The sequence below is a fragment of the Momordica charantia genome (genome assembly GCF_013281855.1).
Source record: "Momordica charantia cultivar OHB3-1 chromosome 2 unlocalized genomic scaffold, Mcharantia_2.0 BLBB01000002.1, whole genome shotgun sequence".
Classification (NCBI taxonomy): domain Eukaryota; kingdom Viridiplantae; phylum Streptophyta; class Magnoliopsida; order Cucurbitales; family Cucurbitaceae; genus Momordica; species Momordica charantia.
The window spans coordinates 2,774,448-2,791,576 of record NW_028275160.1 but is presented as its reverse complement, the minus strand read 5'-3'; the positions used below and the strand labels follow the sequence as shown (position 1 = coordinate 2,791,576).

Here is a 17,129-nt window from a genome sequence, read left to right as displayed (position 1 = left end):
GATATCTCTCTCCAACCAATAGGTTGTATTGTAGCGGTCTCTTCCAATAATTTCTATCAAATGATAATGAAATATTTTGCCTTGCGATAAAACTTCAAGAATGAGATGGAATTTTGAAAAAGTATGTTCTCTTTTTTTTCCTACCCGGAAGGAGCAACATGCAAATGCGAAGAATGCATCTTTCTTTAACGTCGAAATTTTTCTTGGGGGCTAAATATATGAGTGTCCGCTCTAATATTTTTGTGTTTCGTTGTTTTGATTCCTAATTAACTAAGGAACAAAAGTGAGTTTTGGTGGAAATTTGAATCTTACATCTTTGGTTATTATGTCCTAAATCACATGAAATTAGTTAATTTTCAAAATTTATAGACTTTTTTTTAGAACATAAATTTAAATTAAATTTATAGATCAGTACTGTATCTATTTCATCAAATTAAAATTTATAATATTTTAAACTCAATAACATTCAGTGACAACAAGCAATTAATATTTGTAGTTTTAGTATTTCTTATTCTATTTATATTCTTCGTATATAGTTTTCAAGAAATAAAATTCTATTATAATATTTTAAAATTACCTATATTTCAAAAGCCGGTTTTCTGGTTACAAAATCTGAAATCTCTAATTTCAAGAAAGGAAGATGTTCTCAACTTTGTTCATGTTGATGTTTAATTGAATCAATTTGGTCTGGGATTAAATTTATTAAAAATAAATATGATTTTATCAAATCCAACTTTCGAATTCAATTTCCTTTTACTTTAATGATTTTGTTGTAATATTCCTCGAAAATTTATAATTAAACATCATTGAAACTAAATTGATATTGCTCGAACCTTATAGTTGTCGAGTATGTAAATATGGTGTCCCAATACTGCAATGTTAGAGTAAGGCAAAGAGCCTTCAAAGTGGATGATCCCGTCCTACGAAAAGTCATGTAGAACACCAAAGAACATAAGGATTGGACGAACCTATGAAGATCAGAGTATATAATTCAAATGTCAGATCTTCAATTCTATCGTTACTGGGTTAAATTTATTATATTATTTTAAAAAAATAAAAAGACACTTAACATTAGACGAACTACTTTTTGACCTAATGGTCAAAGTCTTTTCTTTTAATATTTTTCCTTTTTGGAGGAAAAACAAACGAACAAATTCGAAACGGTGGCTTCCACGTCGGGATTCATGGCGGCCGGAGCAACCTACTTCGATGCCGACCTTGACGATGAACTCGCCTTCGACCTCCAAATGGAAGAAGCCATCGCCGCTTCACTGGCTCTTCTCCCCTCTACTTCCCACTCTCCTCCATCATCGTCGTCATCGCGCCCATCACGCTTTCTCGTCGATCATCGCGCCGATTGTGAAATTCCCGATGCGATTCTCATATCGGACAATGACGCGTTGGAGGACGGCGGCCGACTTCACAACCTGGTCGCCGGGGACACCATCAACATCTCCGACGACGAGCGGGACGATTTCGATAGTCCGTACGGTACGGACGTGTCTGCTGTCGGTTCGTCCCGCAATGCTTTGTTTAATACCGAATGTTGCAAATTGTATTTCAAGGGTTTGATTAGCGAAAAGAGCGTCGAAGACGCGATGGTGATTGTGGCGGCTATTTTTGATTCGAGAGATAATTTATTGATCGAAGTGAGTAAGCCATTGGAAGCCGTTCGAGAGAGCAAAGCCCTGAGTCACAAGCTTGCTTACCTTAGGGCTCTGATCGAAGGGCTTGAGGCGGCTCTTGTGCTTCCCTTGGAAAGGGTTTCCTTCTTCTGCGATGATCATACGATTTACAAATATGTGAGTTAACACAAGTGTGCATTTTCACAATTTTTTAACATTACGAACAAGGATTTGCCTATCAGATGTCTCAAACTTATCAACATTTTGATTGTTGCAGTTTTCTACTCCACTGACATTGTCCCTATTGTTTTGTCGTGTACTTTTTCCTTTTTTTTGGTTTATTCAAGGACAGCAAAGAGGAAGATACACTTCAGAATTCTCTGTTTATAGCTCTTTTCAATGAAGAATTCTTTGCCCGCTTTTGTTATCTGTAGATGCAAGTTCTGTTCCTTTTTCACAATCCCCCCTATGAATATTTTTCTGGGTTGCTGCGAGCAATGATTTTATTCATTGTTAGATTCCGCAGCAGAAGTATTTAATGCTGTATGTGATTACTGAATGCAGGTTTCAGGTAGAGTACGTCCAAGAGAAAGCAAGGTTGCAGCTTTGGTAGAGAAGGTGACTCTTCTTCGTGGAAAGTTTACTTATTGTGAACCCATTTTGGCAGCAAAAGATGACGAGAAGTTTGCCTTTAAATTTTCAAAAGACGCCACAGCTTCTCAGGTCAGGTTGCGTGCTGCAAAAACAGGCAAGTGCAGGAAGTTGCTAGAGAAAGAGAACTGCAAGATTTGTTTTGAAGATACTAAATTGTGCCAAATGTTTACTGTCGATGGCTGCCTTCATAGATACTGCTTTTCTTGCATGAAACAACACATAGAAGTGAAGTTTCTTGCTGGATCTGAAGCTAAATGTCCTCATGAAGGCTGTGAATCTATACTGAGCATCGAGAGTTGCAACAAACTTCTCCCACCCGAAGTAATTGAAATCATAATTCAACGCTTTAAGGAATCTTCCATTCCTGTTTCAGAGAAAGTGTATTGCCCACGTCCTAGATGCTCTGCTTTGATGTCAAAGACTGAGGTTCTGGAGTATACAAAAAATATGCACGGGAACGCAAAGCAATCTGGAGCCAGAGAATGTATGAAATGCCATCGACTTTTTTGCATCAATTGCAAAATCTCCTGGCATGATGGCATGACTTGCAAGGACTACCAAAATTCAAGCTACAAAAATCAAACGGAAGATGCGAAGCTGAAGTCTCTAGCCAGAGAGAAGCTCTGGCGGCCATGTGCGAGATGCAGCCATTTGGTTGAACTTGCAGAAGGATGCTATCACATCATTTGCAGGTCTGTTTCCTTCTTTTGTTTCTATTCAAAATAAATTTTAAAGATTAAGGGTGAGTTTAGTATTATTTTGGGAGGTGGGAAGTGCTTTTAATCAGTTAAATGCACCTTTAAAAAATTTTATAAAAAGCACTGGAGAAGTCTATAATTAATGTTTTCTTTAAAGTAGTTATTGAATAAGTGCTCTCACCCCAAAGTATTTTTTTCAAAATAATCCCAACTCACCATAGATGTTCTAAATCTATTTCCTTTGAACTTTTTGAATATAGTGTTGTTTAATATAGTATCAGAAGGGGAGGTTCTTAGTTCTAATATCATTTACTCCCCCAATTCAATTAATATTGATAGCTGCTTGATGAGTGTTGTGCTGATTTTCAAACCTACATGGTACACAGTGTTACCATTCTCGAGTTTTTTGAATATAGTGGTAGGTTAACGTTTCTATTAGTGTGGTTAATGTTTGGGGCTGATGCTCTACAGATGCGGATATGAATTTTGCTATACTTGTGGAGCTGAGTGGAAGAACAAGAAACCAACGTGTGCGTGTCCAATATGGCACGAGCATAACATCATACGTCAGGGATGATAGAGGATCGACATTGGCGGGTGCGACATTTTGTGAGATTTGCTTGAATTCAGGCAAATGTCAGGTAAATATTGTTCACTTTTCAGATGGAATTAGTTCTAGATGGAAAATTACCATCAGTCTTTGACTCGTTATTTCTAATGAATCTTGATATGGTCATTGGTTAGTGTACATGTAATTATTTAGGAGTTAGATTGGGTTATAATAGTTGACCTATATCTCTGTCTTTAACTAAAAGATAATGGATTTGAATCTTCACCTCTATATATATATTTTCATGAACTTTGCCATTCGTTTGTTCTTTTAAAAGTTTCATGCTCGCTTCCTTACTTCAGTCCGAGGATCCTCGATATGTTGATCCCCTATCAGCTCATGATATTCTTTCAGTATGTTCTTGGTCAGAGTGATATATATCCTCCGGGCAACGAAGCATATTAGGGCTATCGAGTTGGGTTTCTTTCAGCATTGCAGCTTTGTTGGGATGTTGGACGGCGGTCGGGTCCACTTCGAGAATGGCTTGGGGTACCAGTGCCCAAAAATAAAAAGCACCTACTACAAGGGACATGGTGAGCATAAGATCGAGGGAGCTCTTATAATACTACTTTTAACATTATAAACGTTTTAAAATACCTCTAATCAAACATTCATTAGTATTTTGAACGAAAGGTTGGAATGATGTGGCAATTAACGTGGAATCCGATACCACATTTCCTCTCTTGTCAAAAATATTTTTGTCCTAAAAAGTTTCTTCATTGCGAACATAATTACTTTTTCCATTGTCCAACTCAAATTTACCTTAATCTTCCCTTTTGTACCTTCTCTCTCTTTAAATTTAATCTAGGCATGTCACATCATTCTTGTTTTGAAACCTTTATGAAAAGTCGCACGGTATTTTTGTAATTTTGTCCAACTCAAACACTTTGTTTAATGAATTGAAATAATATCTTATAGATCTACATCTATTATTCTATTATGACACATTTCGAACTTGTTTTGTTCCTATTTTCAGTTTTTTTTAGAAACATAAGCATTTAGTAACTAATTTTCATTTCTCATTTTTAAGAAACATTTCTTTCGTAAAAATTTTGGAAATTACAAAATCAAGTTTATTATTTTTTTTATACTCGTTTTTTATTTTAATAAAAATATAAATAAAAACATTATTTTAATATTATTTTTTAATAAATATTAAATATAAAATTAAATTTGTAATTTTTAAAATTAACTTTCGTATAAATTTTTTAAGTTTTTTTTTTTAATTCAAAATGTTTTAGAACGTGAAATAAGAAATGGTTACTAAAAGAAGGAAAAAAAGCAATTAGAAATGCAGTCCACCTTTTATTTTGATCATTTTAACTTATAAAATTTAAATTTTAATCATCAATTTTTTATATTTAAATTTCATAGTTAATCCAACCGTATAATTGATTAATAATGTCATGTAACTACCTTCATTATTTATGTCATATCAATATCAAGCTGAATATGACAATAATAGAATGTGGATAAAATTCAAGGATCAAAATCAAAACCTCTAAACAGTTAGAGATTAAAAAGAATGATAGAGAAAAAACTATTATGAACTAATACCATGTTTCAACTTACTTCATTTTCTTTTATTTGATATACTTTTCAAATTTTTTTGTTCTTTTTGATAAATAGTGGTTGTGACGGACATGGAAATTAAAAATAAATATGGCATATCTATAATAGTAGATACTTTTATAGGGTTAAAAATCTTAGGCCAGTGATTTAGCAAAAATTAATTCAAAACTTCGTGGTGAGTTAGGTCGATTAATGGATATATACATATAAAAAAATCTTAAGCTAGTTTAATCCAAATTATGATAATTATAAACTGATTATACAAGCTCAACTTCTTTTATAATTTGGATTAGAATTCTCGGAAAAGTCAAAAGTTTTTTTTTTTTTTTTAACAACTCATCTTTCAGTTAACCCATAGTTTCTCTTATGTTAATGATGATTATAATTTTTCTCTGTTATTATTTACTAGTACTTTAAAATTGAGACTCAAAAAAAAAAGTACTTTCCAATTGCCATCCATGTGGTTGTTATACTCACTCCAGCTTTATAAGATGATTGGCTTTGGTCATTAATCTCCAGTCTAATTATTTAATCACTCTTCCTAATCCATAATTAGTTGGCTTTAGAGCCAGTATTATATATTATCTCTTCTTTTTTTTTTTCTTTTAAAAGGCTTGTGTGAAATTAAATTTCTGAATAAATATTAGATAGTGACGCAGTAGCGTTTACTTTACGGTTCATTCGCATCCAAACAAAAAAGAGCGACTCAGTGGTGGAGAAACGGAGGGACATTCCCGTCTTTTCGCTTTCACCTTCAACCAATTAGAATTATGTGCCCTAGGTGACCCCGAACCGGAAGTGGAGTCCTCATTTTAAATGCAAATTGAAATTTAAAAAATGATTCTGTGGAAAAAGAATGGGCGTCGATTTGATTTTTCGAACGGCAGCTCGTCCTGGCCGTGGCCGGTGCCGCCGCCGCTCTCCGCCGGCCGTCGCTGCGACTGAGGTTTCTTCCACCGGCTCTGCGGCAAGCTTTGTACGGCCTACAATGGAACGGAGACGTTTTAACGGTATCGAAATCTTCTCGGGATTCTACATTCCAGATATATATTCCTTATTCCTTGTTTCTATTATATTTTTAAAATATTTTATGTTTGAAATTAAATATATATATTTTTAGTTATTTGAAATTAAATAGTTTAGGTTTAGGGCTTAGGGATGAGTCAAATACCATTTATATATTCAATTAGATTTAGCTTTTTTAGTACAACTACAAATACAACTTGATAAAATGCCTTTTTTACCAATTTTATATTTGGTAATTTATAAAAGTTAGTTGTATATTTCCTAAAATTAGCTACTAAACTAATTTATAAAAGTGGTTAGAAGATCCATCATTTCATTTGGTAGGAATAGGAATAGGAATAGGAATGCTGTCACATTCCTAAAGTTTTTTAGGGTAGAAACCATATGTTAATTTCACTAAAATGCGTGAAACATTAAATAATGTATTACAATTTATTGGTCTTACTGAAATTGTATAATTATGATCACTTTTTGCACGTGTACTTTTCTTGCTAACTCCTATGCATATATACTTTTTATCGGTCATTATGCACATTCAAATTCCTCTTTATATTGTTTGCCAAAACATATATATATATATATTATCCCATCTTGCATACCTCACTTCATCTTGGGTTAGATTAGAAATTTAGTTGGTTTAGTAACTATGATTTGCTTAAATCTCAATTCCTAGTCTCTAAATTTAGTTTTAATTACTGGAAAAACCATATATATTGTTTTGTTTTTTACTTGGCCCTAAATTGTAATACATTCAACTAACATAGTTACTGGGGATTTGTGAAGTTTAGATCAAATTGTAATTTAAAATTATAAGGACTAAATTGAAGGTAAATTTTTAAAATCAAGCCTTAATCATAGAGATTAGGGTGAAACTTTTAAAATTATATAGATCAAATTAAAATATTGTCCAAAATCATAAAGATTGAATTGAAATATTTAAAACCATAGTGACTAAATTGAGATTAAACTTAAGGTATAAAGACAACATGAAACTAAGCCAATATCAAAAGAAATAAATTGAAATTTCTAAAATTGTAGTAACTAAATTGAAACTTTGTCTAATTTCAAAAAAAAAAAATTTGAAACTTTGTCCAATAAGTATTGAATTTGTAATTTAACCTAACATAAAAATAATAATACCAGATAAATTTGGAAGTTGAGAAAATATAACACCGGACGATGGAGTAATTTTCTAGTATTACTTTTTCTAAAACTTACTTTTTAGGTATATTTCTTCATAGACACTTATTATCCCAATATTGAAATTTTAATTAGGCAAAAATGAAATTGTCTCTTGAAAATAACTTTGTGGACTAATTTGTCCTAAGAGACATCTTCAACGGTGTGTAAGGATTTAGATATTATGTTTTAATTATATTTTATTTATGTACTTTTTGAATTTTCAAAATTTATTATTAATTATAATAAATTAAAAGTGCAATATTGAAATGATAAGTTTAGAAAGAACATATATTAGTCCTCTGATTAAGAAAAAAGAATATATATTAAAATTAAGTTAAGCAACTTAAAAAACGAAGGGAAAAAAAAAAGTCCAGACAGTGGAGAGAACAAAGAACTAAAAAAAAAAATAAGAATAAGAATAAATAAAGAATAAAGGCCACCGAAACGGTTTGAGGTTGAAGCAGAGAGAGCAGAGCAGAAGCAGCCGTCCATACTTTTCAAATCAGCGCCATTTTCCCAGCAATCCCAAAATAATTCCATAATAAATAATAAATAATTCACCCCTTTTTTTAAATAAAAAATAAAAATAAATAATTCAATTCGTGTTTGTTCGTCGTCTTCGTCCCCACCCACCACCTCTACCACCACCATTGCCTTTTCAGTTCCTTTCTTCGTCAACGTCTTCTCCTACAAACCATAGATTTCTCTCATCCTTTTTTTTTTCTCGCTTTGCGTCTCATTCAAGCCTTTTCGCCATCACTTCCATTTCTGCTCTTTATTTATATTATGCATTTCGACGGCACTGACTACTGGTTCCTGTGACGTCGTCGGCGATCCTGCAGTGCGCTGATTTGGATCTGCGGCCGGCATGAGTTCCCCAGTGCCGCCGTCCTATGCGGGAGATAGTGCCGGCGAATCGGAGAATTTTGGAGATCAAGTTAAGGAGTTCCTCAAGGCGGCGGGAGAGATGGCTGTGGAGTTTGGGAAGGGTTGTAGAGACATTGTGGTGCAGAGTTTGGGAGATAAGGAATCGTATGTTCTGAAGACGTTTGGGAGGGGATCGTACATTGAGAAGAAAGTTAGAGGGCCTTGTGAGAAGGTTTGTGGTAAATTGCGGTTCTTCAACGACTACTTGCCGGAGGATAAGGATCCGTTTCATGTCTGGATGGTCATTCTGTCCGTTTCGGTGGTTGTTTTTGCAGGTAAAATTCTAGATTTGCTTGTGCTCTATCTGTTTTTTTTTTTTTTTTTTTATCTTTTTAAAGATCATAAAGACTGCAGAAGTTAATTTGAGCTTGTGTTTTCCGAATTTACTTCATTTCCTTACTTGGCTGCTTGAATCGTCTTCGCGCTTTTCTCTACTTTATTAGGTTTCTAGGAAGTGAGTTGCATTGAGCGATTGCAAGTTTCAACTCATTTTCGCTTTGGACCTTAGGATCATATCTGTACCTGACAGAAGAATTACCTGATGAATTTTGTTCTTAATGGTACCTTTTTTTGTTAATTTGCTTTCTTCACCTTTTTTTTTCCGACGACGAACCTGAGAAGTTATGCGGTAGTAAATAGCTATCTTAAACGCATCATAGCTATATGCTATTTAATCATGTACGGTCAATAGTCAACCATAGTCAACCAATTCGTTCTTCAGTAGGTTGAAGCTTTGTATTGCAACGTGATTGATGAACTATGAAGTCTAGAATTGGATGTTTTTGTATTTTGTGCACTGTGCAGTGTCTTTAATCGTTGAACTATTTTTATAGCATTCTCCTCTGTGGCTGCCTTAAGAATTTAATTAAGCACACTAACTGTCTTTTTTTCCCTCCCTGAAAAACTGTAAGAAATTGATTCTTTCCTCATGCTTTCCACCCTTCTCCTCGGGCTATAGATCATTTTTACAATCCGGTTTGTTTATCTGCAGTTTTGAGTCTAAGTACTCAACATGATGATATTCCCATCTCACCAATTAAGAAAGTTTACATACATCCTCCTAGCGCAAGCCGGGTAATGCTCCCCGATGGTAGATTCTTGGCATACAAGGAGCAAGGTGTCTCTGCTGACAGAGCTAGATTTTCAATGATCGCTCCTCATACTTTCCTGTCTTCTCGGCTTGCAGGTATTATCAGAGGAGAGAGAGATTTCGGGGAACTGTTAAAATGAAATTATTTCTGCATGCATGCCTGTGACTTTTGGTGGTGTTATTCTTATTTTTAGGCATACCTGGACTTAAGATTTCACTATTGGAAGAGTTTGGCATTCGCTTGTTGACATATGATCTTCCAGGCTATGGAGAGAGTGATCCTCATCCTCAAAGAAACCTTGAATCGTCAGCAATGGACATGTCATTTTTAGCAATTGCTTTAGGCGTCAATGATAGATTTTGGGTACTAGGGTATTCAACTGGGAGCATGCATACTTGGGCCGCTCTTAGGTATATTCCTGATAAACTTGCAGGTACGAATAAAGGCAATACCATTATTTTTCTTCAGTTGAAGACTCAATAAGCTCAATGCGGAACTGTGAAATAACTAAAATAAACAGCGGCTTTTAGGAACCTAGCTCACATTTAGTTGGCCATCTTCCATTGTAATTGTATGGCCGGAGTGGGATTGTAAGCCAACTGAAAGAGAGAGGGAGAGGGGGTGAGAGACGGATATTGGATGCGGATACCCAAATGTAATGACGAAATTTGGGTAATAGAATCTCTGATATTAATTGGTATTGTGTTGCAGGTGCGGCTATGTTTGCTCCAATGATTAATCCCTATGATCCAAGTATGACTAAGGAGGAAAGACGTCGGACATGGGATAAATGGAGTAGAAAGCGGAAATTTATGTACATTCTAGCTCGAAGGTTTCCGAGGGTTCTCTCTCTGTTCTACCGTAAGAGCTTCCTATCTGGGAAGCATGGTCAGATTGATAAGTGGTTGGCATTATCACTAGGAAAAAGGGTGAGACATGATTATCCACAATCATTGTTGATTTTGTTGATTTATAATCTCAATTCGTCTATGCTCTTCCCTGTTAATTGACGATTAAACACCTATGATATCCCTAGTATGTATTCATGTTTATTAAGCCCGACTAAACACCTGTTAGATGCGGATACCGAATTCTACGTTTCGTATTGTTCTCGTGTACAATGTCAAGCTCTGGACATCTACTGTCAGGTTCTATACATAAGACTTCATAGTGTTGGGTCCGAGCCACTAAGATTCTGTTAATTGGTTTTCTTTTCTTAAGAGTTCACTGAGTTTTTGAGATTGCATGAAAACTTTACCCGTGTAAATCATCACTGAGTGTATTAATCATCATTTTTCAGGATAGAGCTTTAATAGAGGATCCAATCTATGAAGAGTTCTGGCAAAGAGACGTGGAAGAATCAATCAGGCAAGGTAATGCAAAACCTTTCATGGAGGAAGCTGCATTACTGGTGTCAGATTGGGGTTTCAGGCTTCACGACCTTAGATTACAGAAACGAAGAGTAAAATCCGTGATTTATTGGCTCAAGTCTTTGCTAGGTGATGTCCAAGAGGAATTTACAGGCTTCCTTGGTCCAATACATATATGGCAGGTTAGATTCTGATTGTTGATCTTCGTCTTCGTCAAAATCTAACTTTTCGCACCATGACAATTTTGATCATTATAAACAGTAGCAGTTTGCTGATCCCTTCCCGTCATCCTCATCTCTTTATTAACTACCTTATAGTGGTTTCTGCTTGACTTGAACTGGCTGATCCATGACGTCTGAGCAATTGAACAACTAGCTAAAAGTAAATGAAAATGACTTGGTCTGGACAATAAAAATAAACTGTATATCTTACTGTCAAATTGTAGTTTGGTTTTCCCTCCCTTTTTGATCTCCTATGTTCATTCGAACAGGGGATGGATGATATGGTGGTTCCACCATCAATGACCGATTACGTGCATCGGATCCTACCAGGAGCTGCAGTTCATAAGCTCCCATATGAAGGCCATTTTACCTATGTATATTTTTGTGACGAGTGCCACAGACAGATATTTACTACCCTCTTTGGAACCCCACAAGGCCCGCTGAACAATTCCAGTCCCATAGATCAAACCTGCTTTGAATGTGACACAGAAGATCTTGAAGCTCAAACCGTCGATTATTCTGCCACTGAATAAGAGGTAACTGTTGTAGTTCACTATAGGTAATGTAAATACCACACAATTGCTCTGTTGCTCCTCCAGCAGGTACAAAGGAGAAAGAAAGTTATAGTTTTCATTTTCATTTTTTTTTTCTTTTGCCCAATTGCATTTCCGAGTTTATGGGTAGGGTAGTTAAGGGTCTAGAGAACATGCTCTCAAAGGGGCAAATTATTCCCTGCAATAGGAGTATTACTGAATCAGACTCTTCTGATTCTTAAACTTCGATTACATTTTTAAGTTGCTTGGATGTCTCGTTGAACACAAGACAATAGAATAAAAATGCAATTCATAATGCTGTAACTTGTGGTTGTTAGAAAGTACCTCTCTCTCTCTTTCTCCCTCTGCCAGAAAATCTGTTTCATTTTGTTAATCTCTATTGATAATGAGCAGTTTCAAGATTGGCAAGTATATTAAACGAAACAGGCCCAGATGACGACATACAAGAGAAATATTGTCAATATCCCATCAGTAAGAGAAGAAGTGAAAAATGGAGACTGACTCTCTGGGAGATCATCTCCGTCGCCCAGAATCAACAACCGCCACCAGCAGTGAGTAAGATTGTCGACAACTGAGGATTCAAAGAAGATGATAAAGTCCAGATGAGAGAGGACAAAGAAGAAATCAAATGATCTCAGATGGAAAACAGTTTCTTCAGCCACGTCTTTGGCAGGCAGAAATCCCTCCGATCTCGCTTGAAACTTAAAAAATGGATACACTATCTTCAACAGTAAGCTTCTATCTGTCTGTGGGATGAAAATCAGAAGGTAAAATGGCCATTGCCTCACCCTCAAGAACAAGGTCCCCGCCGTTCCTCAAGCACAATGTTCTGAATTTTGCCCTGAAACACATTCGCAAATTACACAACTCAATGAACTGATAACTTGGTATTTGAATTATAGAAGTCAGAGATTTGCCAACAACAAGAGCTTACAGGTATCTCTTCTTATTTTCTTTCAAGTTGACTGCTTCTACCTGGCCAATGATCTGCTCTCCAACGTATACTGGTAACTTAAAATTCAAGCTTTGCGATACGTAGATGGCCCCTGGCTACAATCATCCTCAACATATTCCATGAGTCAGAATCATCTTCAGATTATAGACCATACACTAAAATGGCTTAAACACACGTAAATCAGTTGTAAGAAGACAGTTTCAGAAGCCATTTCAGTTTCCTTAAAGTTCCCAGAGATTTCAGATGCTCGATGATGAGCTTTTATGTCGAGAGACTTTCGATTTCTATCAAATTCCTTTGTTGTCGTTGAAACTTTGAAACTCTTCTCCGACTCTTAGTGATACAGGCCGAGCAAGGATTCCTCTTGGCTCTTGGTTTAGAACGGTACCAACAATAATTCCCTTTTATGTGAACTAGACAAATCAAAATATACTTTCAAAGTAAGAAATGCAGAGTGGCTAGACTTACAAAATGAGAGGAAATGATAAGAGGGAACATTGAAGCAACAAGCATCCCATGAACAAGACGATCTTCATATCCAGCACGCCGGGCTAATGCAGAATCAAAATGCAGCGGATTCGAGTCATGACTCACCTTGGAGTATTCCAACACATCTTCACTAGTAAATATTCTTGTATGGCTTAAGATATCCCCGACTTTGAGCACATTAGAAGTTGAAGAAGAGAAGAATTTCAAAGAAGAAGAAACAATAAAAGCTGAGAATACACCTCTTCTTAGCATACTTGTAAAGGCCTCGAAAATTATATGCACAAATCAACTCTACAACTGCAAGGCTGTAACAAGAAAAAAAAGGCAAATATAGAATAAGACCACCCAGAAAAGATGAACATCAGAAATGCCCCCATTGTCATTCAGCTCAAATATCTGAAATCACATTATCAGAATCATCTACAAGTTTCTGCGCACTCTTGTAAGGGTTGGTGTATCAGTGCGGGTGTAATTAGTTCAACAATGTCCCACGTGGGCATTAATATTTGGCTTTGGCATTTTATCAAACACTTCCCGGGCAAATTTTGGATAGCATCGTTTGAGGTAAAAATGGAGATCGAAAGAACAAAACAAAGAAGGAACAGATTTAGAAAGTGAAGGAAGGCAGTGATTACCTCAATTTCAATTCTGAGAAAACGTGTGGTTGTTGGAGTTATGGGACTGCTGGGAGAGACAGAGAAGCGTACGGCAACCACGGAACTTGGAAGAAGGGAAACGAGTTTGTTTGTTTGTTTGCGCCTTTTTTTTTCTCTTCTTTTTAATTTATTTAATTGGGCCCCAAGATCAAATAAAAGGTTTCCCTGTGAATTGTGTCTCGTCTCAGCATTTATATATTTAAAGTTATGTTACAAATAAGGAAAGTAGATTTAATTTTTAACTGACTGAAATTTCGTAAGGTGGTGGCTGACTGCGTTACTGCCCCTTTTTCCGGTACAAAAGATGGTGACGTACAATTTTTAGAGCTTCCATTGCATGGGAGTCTTTTTTAATATATTTATTTTTTTATTTTAATGAAACATTAATTTCAAAATTTTTAAAACAGAGATATTTTATCCATTGCAATGTGCTCAATGAACGGGAAAAGTTTTAAAGTATTGTCATTTGTTTAAAATTTCTAAAATTGGGGTAGTTTTTAAAATAAATATTTTTGAAACCGTAGTTTATATTAAAAAAAAATCTTAACATTGACAAAAATAAGGTAGTCTTTTGTCATGTAGAAGATCTGTTAGCCTAAATGGTGCTCTCGTATTTGATTTAGGTTGCAAAATTAAAGAATTTTTAAATATTTATTTTAATCTTTTAACTTTTTTTTTTATCATTTTAAGAATATCAATTTGTCACTCTTCTCCTCAAAATTTGATTTAGGTTGCAAAATTCAACGGTTGCCATGCCATCAAAATTTTTATTCTTTTTCGTTCAAAAAGAGGGCAAGACCAACAATATCGAATCAAAGTGAATTTGTGTTTAAATTACCAGATTTACGTATGCCTGCTTTTAAAGACTCACTAATAATGTGATTGAAAATGTTTTTTTACAGAAATTTCTAAAATGCTTGAATGTCCTTGAAATTTTTAAAAAGAACATCTTGATAAGCATTCAATCATCATTAAAAAAAAAATGGTAAAAAACACTACCAAAATATTGAAACCTAAACCACAAAAACAGTATCAATTATTTTCTAATATATACACACATACATATATCCACATAACATCATGTCTAAAATATGCTGACATAAGTACCAGATTTATAAATAAGGTATCATAATTTTTTTTCTTAATGTTATTATACTCGATTCTACAATTTTTCCTGATCATGGATAGGCTTCGGATCCCACTTCTATGTATAGCTCAAAAATGTCGATTCATTCAAATTAGCCTCATAAAAGCAAACCATATAATTAATCTAAAAGATCTAAACCATTTTCATTAGTCCATTTCCACTGCAATTAATAGTACCAAGTTTTTAAAGAAAATTGTCAAGAAATCTTTACGAGCTCCTGCAACACCCGAACCCGAACCCATTAATGGGCTCACATCAAAATGACCTGCATTGACATTCAAAATTACACCAACACACAGCAACATAATCTTCTACAAACATGTTTCAAATTTTCAAATCAATCCCAACAAATGTTTCATCCATCTATGCAACTTAAACATGCCCATTCATTCAAAGATCTCAGGAGTTTATGACTTGGTAGTTTGTACCCTTCCCTCAAAAGGCCCAAATTTGCTTGTTGAGTACTTCAGAATTCGACTGAGCCCAAGAAACCAAGAATGTTGCCGAGGGACGAGCATCCGCAGTGTAATCAATCATCAAGCACCCAGATCAAGAGATTCATGTGGTCTTCAATGACAATGATGGAGCTTTCACCTAACAAAATCCTCCAAAACTCTACGATATTATCCATTATAGAAATGGTAACACTGCAACAAACTTGGGGAAAAGCTAAACAAAAAAGATGCAGCTTTCTAAGATTCAAAACAATGGGGAACTGGAAATATATAACTATAAAGATATGGCTAGAAGACCAATCCGATCGCTAAACCAGATAGGCAGATAATTTACACAACAACGGAATTAAGATAACGGGTGCAGGAAGGAATCTCGTATTTCTTATCTGCTTAGCGTACAGGTTGCCAATTCCTAATCCAGTCCGTCAGAGCTTCAACATTTCTGGCTACATCTTCTACGGTGTCACTCCTTAGAGCCACCACTATGCTCTCCTCATAGTTTTCTTGCGCCTCCTCAAGTAATATCTGAAAGATTTCGCATTCAATATTGTTCGAAAGCTTTGCTCCCTCGTATCCCCTGTACCACAAACAGAATCGCACAAGCGTCTGAGAAGAGAGCCAAAATGGATGAACAAAATACACAAACAGCATAATTAAACAAGCAGGCTTTAATTTCGTCACCTTTTCGTCAAGCGGTCATATAAGATAGAGTTTTCAGTTTGGAGAACAACCACGCGATCAAACCACCGCTCGGGGAAAAAATCACAACCGTGATGATCCACAATGATTCCACCTTCTTCCATCAAATCCTCCAATTCATCGCAGACCTGAGAATTTTAGCACACTTGCAGGTTAGCGTCGTCTCAGGAACAATAGTCAATCGATAGGAATGACACATTGCAAGAAAAAAACAACATTCGAATCAAGTTCAAGATCAATCTCAATTCTCAATTAGCCTACAGGAGGATGTAATCAGAAATTGCTGTAAGGATTAAAGAAGAGAAAACCTAACCAGATCTTCGTTGATGATATAACACTGGAGTTCATCGTCCCAGCCATCGTGCAAACTCTTCTCCTTCACAAGGTCTCCGACCGTAATATGACGGATCTGAGCGGCGTCCGCTAGAGCAGACGACGTCGTTGTCTTGCCGGTGCCCGGCGTTCCGGTGATCAATATGTTCGGTCTCTGCCTCCTCCGATCTTGCGCCATCGGAATTTTTCCCTCCGCTAGATTGTAATTCCTCAGATAACCGCGCGCTTGTTTTTCCGTTTCTAGGGCTCTTCCTTTCTGTTCTCTTATTCCTCTGCGTCCGACGTTTCTGTGAGATGTTCTCTTGTCCAATAAAAACCTGCCACGTCGTCATCTCTGCTTCACTAATAAAAATGATCTTATTCTTCAATTTGGGCTTTCGGCCCAATACTACGAAGGAGATTCGGTTCTCGGCCCAATAGAGCTACAGTTACTCCTTTTTTCTTTTTCTTTTTTTTTTTAACGAAAATAGAATATCGATTATAACGGAGAGTTTCATGTGGAAGACTCTTGCTCTAGGATCAAATGTACCTTGGGGATAACAGGCCCATGACTCCCAACAGTTCTTATCTGTTGAGTCGTTTGGTTATTCACTGATTCAATTCCTGTCTATTCGACTAAAATTTTGTAAGTTAAGATTTCCACCCCACATGCTTTATTAAAGAACAAATTTAGAATAATAAATAGTAATTATTACTATGAAAATGTCAAAGTTTTTTTTTTGTAAAATACAAATTTGTAATTACTATTTTAAAATGCTATACTTTATTTTTTTATATAAAAATACATATTTCTAAACATTTAGTAACTTACCCACTCAATTTTTTTCTTTATCCTATTCATACAAAACAGTAAACACACTGTGTC

At 35.5% G+C, this 17,129-nt stretch overlaps 4 protein-coding genes across 8 annotated transcripts; 2 read left to right on the top strand and 2 right to left on the bottom strand.

Annotated features, from left to right (window-relative positions):
- Window positions 1-971: 971 nt before the first annotated feature.
- Window positions 972-4,380, top strand: LOC111011041 (E3 ubiquitin-protein ligase RSL1). 3 transcript variants are annotated; one of them, XR_015789225.1, is made up of 4 exons: window positions 972-1,802; window positions 2,190-2,971; window positions 3,449-3,618; window positions 3,942-4,380. XR_015789225.1 is itself a non-coding variant. In XM_022284654.2 (3 exons), exons 1-3 carry the CDS (start codon window positions 1,185-1,187, stop codon window positions 3,552-3,554), a joined length of 1,506 nt encoding a protein of 501 aa, XP_022140346.1. In that variant the 5' UTR covers window positions 973-1,184; the 3' UTR covers window positions 3,555-3,846. The 3 variants fall into 3 exon arrangements, 1 of the variants encoding a protein (XP_022140346.1); XR_015789226.1 differs by having other exon boundaries at window positions 3,957-4,379; XM_022284654.2 differs by lacking the exon at window positions 3,942-4,380 and having other exon boundaries at window positions 973-1,802; window positions 3,449-3,846.
- A 1,612-nt stretch (window positions 4,381-5,992) lies between these two features.
- On the top strand, window positions 5,993-11,833 carry LOC111011157 (uncharacterized). Of its 3 annotated transcripts, XM_088120650.1 has the most exons (7): window positions 5,993-6,169; window positions 8,210-8,569; window positions 9,286-9,480; window positions 9,579-9,818; window positions 10,097-10,314; window positions 10,686-10,937; window positions 11,246-11,833. In XM_088120650.1, exons 2-7 carry the CDS (start codon window positions 8,236-8,238, stop codon window positions 11,507-11,509), a joined length of 1,503 nt encoding a protein of 500 aa, XP_087976776.1. In that variant the 5' UTR covers window positions 5,993-6,169; window positions 8,210-8,235; the 3' UTR covers window positions 11,510-11,833. The 3 variants fall into 3 exon arrangements, with proteins under 3 accessions (XP_087976776.1, XP_087976777.1, XP_087976778.1); XM_088120651.1 differs by lacking the exon at window positions 5,993-6,169 and having other exon boundaries at window positions 7,978-8,569; window positions 9,648-9,818; XM_088120652.1 differs by lacking the exons at window positions 5,993-6,169; window positions 9,579-9,818 and having other exon boundaries at window positions 7,978-8,569.
- A 42-nt stretch (window positions 11,834-11,875) lies between these two features.
- On the bottom strand, window positions 11,876-13,902 carry LOC111011158 (hydroxyacyl-thioester dehydratase type-like protein). Its single transcript, XM_022284818.2, has 4 exons — window positions 13,610-13,902; window positions 12,954-13,279; window positions 12,465-12,580; window positions 11,876-12,371 (listed from the first exon to the last, which is right to left on the bottom strand). Exons 2-4 carry the CDS (start codon window positions 13,224-13,226, stop codon window positions 12,269-12,271), a joined length of 492 nt encoding a protein of 163 aa, XP_022140510.1. The 5' UTR covers window positions 13,227-13,279; window positions 13,610-13,902; the 3' UTR covers window positions 11,876-12,268.
- A 1,093-nt stretch (window positions 13,903-14,995) lies between these two features.
- Window positions 14,996-16,514, bottom strand: AAK6 (P-loop containing nucleoside triphosphate hydrolases superfamily protein). Its single transcript, XM_022285081.2, has 3 exons — window positions 16,245-16,514; window positions 15,914-16,059; window positions 14,996-15,809 (listed from the first exon to the last, which is right to left on the bottom strand). The coding sequence occupies exons 1-3, from the start codon at window positions 16,440-16,442 to the stop codon at window positions 15,623-15,625; spliced, it is 531 nt and encodes a 176-aa protein (XP_022140773.1). The 5' UTR covers window positions 16,443-16,514; the 3' UTR covers window positions 14,996-15,622.
- Window positions 16,515-17,129: the final 615 nt, after the last annotated feature.

Excerpts from the sequence above, each read along its gene's own strand:
- LOC111011041 (XM_022284654.2), top strand. The coding sequence starts at position 1,185 with ATGGCGGCCGGAGCAACCTACTTCGATGCCGACCTTGACGATGAACTC. Across the intron at positions 1,803-2,189 it reads ATCATACGATTTACAAATAT|GTTTCAGGTAGAGTACGTCC; the intron begins GTGAGTTAACAC and ends TACTGAATGCAG. Across the intron at positions 2,972-3,448 it reads TGCTATCACATCATTTGCAG|ATGCGGATATGAATTTTGCT; the intron begins GTCTGTTTCCTT and ends GATGCTCTACAG.
- LOC111011157 (XM_088120650.1), top strand. The coding sequence starts at position 8,236 with ATGAGTTCCCCAGTGCCGCCGTCCTATGCGGGAGATAGTGCCGGCGAA. Across the intron at positions 9,481-9,578 it reads CCTGTCTTCTCGGCTTGCAG|GCATACCTGGACTTAAGATT; the intron begins GTATTATCAGAG and ends TCTTATTTTTAG. Across the intron at positions 10,315-10,685 it reads CATTATCACTAGGAAAAAGG|GATAGAGCTTTAATAGAGGA; the intron begins GTGAGACATGAT and ends ATCATTTTTCAG.
- LOC111011158 (XM_022284818.2), bottom strand. The coding sequence starts at position 13,226 with ATGCTAAGAAGAGGTGTATTCTCAGCTTTTATTGTTTCTTCTTCTTTG. Across the intron at positions 12,581-12,953 it reads TTATCATTTCCTCTCATTTT|CCAGGGGCCATCTACGTATC; the intron begins GTAAGTCTAGCC and ends GGATGATTGTAG. Across the intron at positions 12,372-12,464 it reads GAAAATAAGAAGAGATACCT|GGCAAAATTCAGAACATTGT; the intron begins GTAAGCTCTTGT and ends AATGTGTTTCAG.
- AAK6 (XM_022285081.2), bottom strand. The coding sequence starts at position 16,442 with ATGGCGCAAGATCGGAGGAGGCAGAGACCGAACATATTGATCACCGGA. Across the intron at positions 16,060-16,244 it reads ATATCATCAACGAAGATCTG|GTCTGCGATGAATTGGAGGA; the intron begins GTTAGGTTTTCT and ends TAAAATTCTCAG. Across the intron at positions 15,810-15,913 it reads TATGACCGCTTGACGAAAAG|GGGATACGAGGGAGCAAAGC; the intron begins GTGACGAAATTA and ends TTTGTGGTACAG.